Source organism: Aplysia californica, unplaced genomic scaffold (genome assembly GCF_000002075.1).
Source record: "Aplysia californica isolate F4 #8 unplaced genomic scaffold, AplCal3.0 scaffold00313, whole genome shotgun sequence".
Lineage (NCBI taxonomy): Eukaryota > Metazoa > Mollusca > Gastropoda > Aplysiida > Aplysiidae > Aplysia > Aplysia californica.
The window spans coordinates 278,395-282,673 of NW_004797583.1; the positions used below are offsets into that span (position 1 = coordinate 278,395).

General features: G+C 39.2%; 1 protein-coding gene across 1 annotated transcript in view; it reads right to left on the reverse strand.

The window, feature by feature from the left end:
• The window catches only part of LOC101859714 (peptidylglycine alpha-hydroxylating monooxygenase), a gene marked incomplete at its 5' end in the record, with an annotated part of 21,523 nt that continues 17,244 nt past the window's right edge, over positions 1-4,279 (reverse strand). Inside the window, 2 exon segments of the mRNA XM_005102098.3 lie at positions 1-234; positions 1,913-2,019. Of these exon segments, the coding sequence (XP_005102155.2) occupies positions 21-234; positions 1,913-2,019 (321 nt within the window).

Below are 4,279 nucleotides of genomic sequence, written 5' to 3' on the forward strand. Positions count from 1 at the left end.
GGGGGAAGTCGCGTAAAATTTCAGCGAGGTTTCAAGCCAAATTTTTCTCTGACTTCATCGGCTCCTGGTATGCCGTTCAGTGCGCTTGCATTTGGCGGAATTTCTTCCTGGGCAAAGTTGTCGGACCAGTGGAAGCTGTTGCCGTCCTGGAAGCAGTAGTCGGTGACCAGATGACCTTGGTAGTAGGTGGAGTACATGATGTAGAAGTTACACATCTCGTCGTGGTTTGTGGGGCTGGGGAGGAGAAAACGGTTTTAATTCTATCCGTATACCTTGGGGTCATTTTGTACTCTCTGGGTTGTATTCTTCACATTTTAGAATACTTCTAGTACGAAGATCTCTTTGAAACTTTCAGTATTTCTCAAGAAACCATTCTGACAGACTGCTATACAAAGCGTACGGGTCGGATTAACGAGTAAATTTCCTCTTTGGAAAGTGGTGGCACAGAGTTCCCCACGTTGTATGGATAGGATAGTAAAACACGGCTTACGGATAGGGTTAATTAAAAGTGATAGTTTAGCCCTGTATTTGAAATATCCCCCTCCCCCCCAAAAGAAACTAACTAGTGCCCATATGTGCGGTCTTTACTGTCCTTGAGTTAGCTTTTTCTTTATAGTAGAAGGTTTTACGGCGCTCGCAACTGCATAACAGCATAAGGTCATATGAGCGTCAAGTTGGGATAACTTGTGGGTCACTGTGGCGATGTCATGCTTAAAAGAACCCTTTAAGTTAATTAGTAATTAGTGTATAGGCCTACATGTGGTGTGAGGATTCCTCGGGAAAAAAAGGCACAGTCACAAACTAGAAATTTTGAGGCTGTCAATTTTAAAAGCTCGTGGACTCATAACTTCATATTTGTTTGATTGGTGGTTTATTGTTATGTTTGTTGAATGGGAAATCTAACAATAATCAACCAACAAATGAACAGAAATACAGTTGTGAGTACACAAGCGTTCAAAACTGATACCCTCATGATTTTTAGTTTTTGAGTATTCCCGTTTTCCAGTGGACTCCTCGTGTATTTTCTTCTTACTTTTTCTTATTTACAGAATACTATTCTTGTGCTTTGCGTATTTGTCCCCCAAAGTTACACATTTTATAGTTTTTGCTTTTAAACTAACAAAATTGGTACCGGCTCAGTCAATTATGAGCATTTTTTCACCTATGGAAGTGGAAGATACTTTGGGCAATTTCAGCTTCATCTCCACTGGTCTCACGACACGAGTTTATTAACTCTTTAAGCCCTGAGTTTTTTCTACTTTTCCCCGGAGTTTTTTTTCTGCAGTCACCTAAACCTGATGCACTATGTCTCATTATTACCCCAAAAGCTTGCTTTCAACTTCTAAATAGCGGAAACAAAGGCTTAGTCATTACTTAAAAAGCTTGGCTCGGGAATAGTTCCGAAAAACAAGCAAAAACTAGCTCTAGATAAAACGACACAGTTGTCACTTATAGAACTGGACGCTAGTGCTGGGCGGCCAGGTTCCCGATTCTTGAAAGCTAGAATTCCTAGGAATCGACTCCGAACCCAATTACTTTCTAATAATGTGATTTCTTCTCGGTGGTTACCTGATTGGCTCCGAACATCTTCAGATTTAGGATAACTTTGATTTCGGAACGCCACTAAGCATCAAATTTTATTTTTCCAAAATAAGTTCGAAAAAAAAGAAGATTTTAAAGATTAAAGTAACTGGTAACTGTTGGTTTGCCTAAATAGGAGTCGGAACTTTTCTTTCGTAGCATTAATCGTGGGAATCGGTTCCGGAATCGATTCTTCGCCCAGCTCTACTGGACGCTCCAAGCGTCCGATGGGGTTCACAGAGTTAAGCTTTGTTATATCTGGTTTAACGAAAGACATTTTCAAGTGTAATTTTCATTGGTGTACAGAGAAAAATTGGTTCTTTTGACTGACCCTATCTTAGTTCTGTCCTGTCTGGCCATACTGTTCATGGTGCAGCGACCGGCGAGGAGATCACCGGGCTCCAAGTCCATGCCTGGGTTACTCACGTCGTAAAAGGTCTAGGAAAAGAGTGGTTATTCTCATATATATATAAAAATGTATATTTTATTTAACTGATCCTTTGGAATAGAATATATAATAGCAATATTTTAGCTGTATTGACGTATGGTTCAGAGATACAGAAAACAAACAAAACAATTCAATGAAAATTAAAAAGCTTCCAAACAAAATATCTGTGAAGAATTTTACTAATAAAATGGAATGAATTTATTATAAATAGTGAAGTATTGGAAAGAGCTGGAATTGAAGATATCAACAAGACCATAAAAAGGAGAAGATGGAGATATCTGGGACGTGTTCTGAAAATGCCTAAGATAAGATTGCCTTATCAGACATGGAATTGAAAACCTTCTGGAAAGAGAAAGCGGGGAAGACCAACTGGAAGCTATAAAGGCACAATATAAGGGATGAGAAAATCACCCATGAAGGGCCTGGATGTGCAGAAATTGGAAGACGTGGCCAGGGACAGACAAGTGTGGAGTCGACTGCTCTCCGCCTTATGTACCTGACGGTATAGGGAGAGAGTAAGTAAGTAAGCAGTAAGAGTAAGTTTGAAGACCAGATAGAACGTTAGGTCAATTTTATACCACCGATCCTCCTTGGACATAAAACGTTTTGAGATCAAATCGTAAAGGCAAAAAGTTAAAAAAACAAAAACAAACAAAAAATGAAAAGAAAACAACCACAACAGCAACAACAACAGCAGCAGCAGCAACAACAACAACAAAGATAATTCACCCCTTCCCCACAACAAAGCCAAAAACAAAACCCCAGCAAACAAATCAAAAAGTAAAAGTTGCTTTTTCTTGAAGCCCACTTGTTTTAACGGCCTGGAAAAGAATAAGAATATCAAACTATCTTAACGGTTCCTTCTTTCTATTTTTTTCGGAAGTTTGAGAGTCTGGACAGAAAAATGATATCAGTATCATACGTACAACTTATCCTTCTTCAATGTAGTACGTTTGAAGGTATTAGAGGAAAAAGTATATCAAAGAGCTGAAATATCTTGCATTGATAATAACAAATTATTTGTCACTATTGAAGGCCTGACCAGAAAAATAAACAGACCCAGTGATCCTTCCTGTGCTCATTAAATTTACTTGCTGGTAAATGTCTGCAATAGTAATGATAATAATATTATAATCCATCGTTAGGAAAAACCCCCCCATCCAATCCCATTCCTAAACGAAACATTAGTTTCTCTTCCTTTCTCAGGTCTCTCTCTCTCTCTCTCTCTCTCTCTCTCTCTCTCTCTCTCTCTCCTTCTCTTTCTCCCCCCTCTCTCGCTCTCTGTCTCTCCACTCACTCTGTCTCTCCACCCCATCTCTCTCACTCCTCTCTCTTCCCCCTTCTCTCTCTCTCCCCCCTCTCTCTCTTTCTCTCTCTCTCATCCCCTCCGCTCCCACCCCATTGTTTAACTAAGAGGATAGAGTAATGCGTAGACTCTTTGGCTTGCACGTAGAAGACTGCACTGAAAACACTAGACCTAAAAAGATCACTCATGAAGACAATAAGTTTGAATAAGGAGGCAACAAATGAAATTCATTGGGCGTGTATCGCCAACAGAAAAAAATGTGTTGGGAAAACTAAGTACATTTATGTATGACAGGTAAAGTCAAAAGGACAGAAGACAAACATTATTCATATTATATGAGGCATTGTGGTGAAATCATGCGCTCGTCAAAATAATGAAATCGAAGATATCGAAAATTTCCCCCCAGTTTGACAATTTTGTTTCTTCTAATATTTTTGTTTTTTGGTTCAACACCTTTTATGTTCATTTAAAACATATTATTATTGTGGATTTTACTGGAAAAACATTGATTTAAGGCACAACAGATGTACATTTTAGGTTTCCAAGGACTCTTAAGCTTTGGAAATCACCAAACTTTGGGCGACCTTTTTCTCGCTAATTTTACCTCTGAAACCAGGCAACCCTAAACTCCTTCAATCGCACATATCTCGACTTCTATTCAAGATATGAGTGTATTTTTCATCAAAATGTCAAATGTACACGCTTTCAGATTATACCAATAACTTCAGATGCCCAAAAAGTGACGAGCGCATGATTCTACCGCGTCGTGACACATATAGCGTGAACACCTGGGCAAACAATATCATAATGATTTCCTTTTACCTTACTGATGCATTTCTCAATCACCAAATAAACACACACACACACATACACACACACACACACACACTCGCACTCACACACACACACACACACACACACTCACACACACACACACACACACA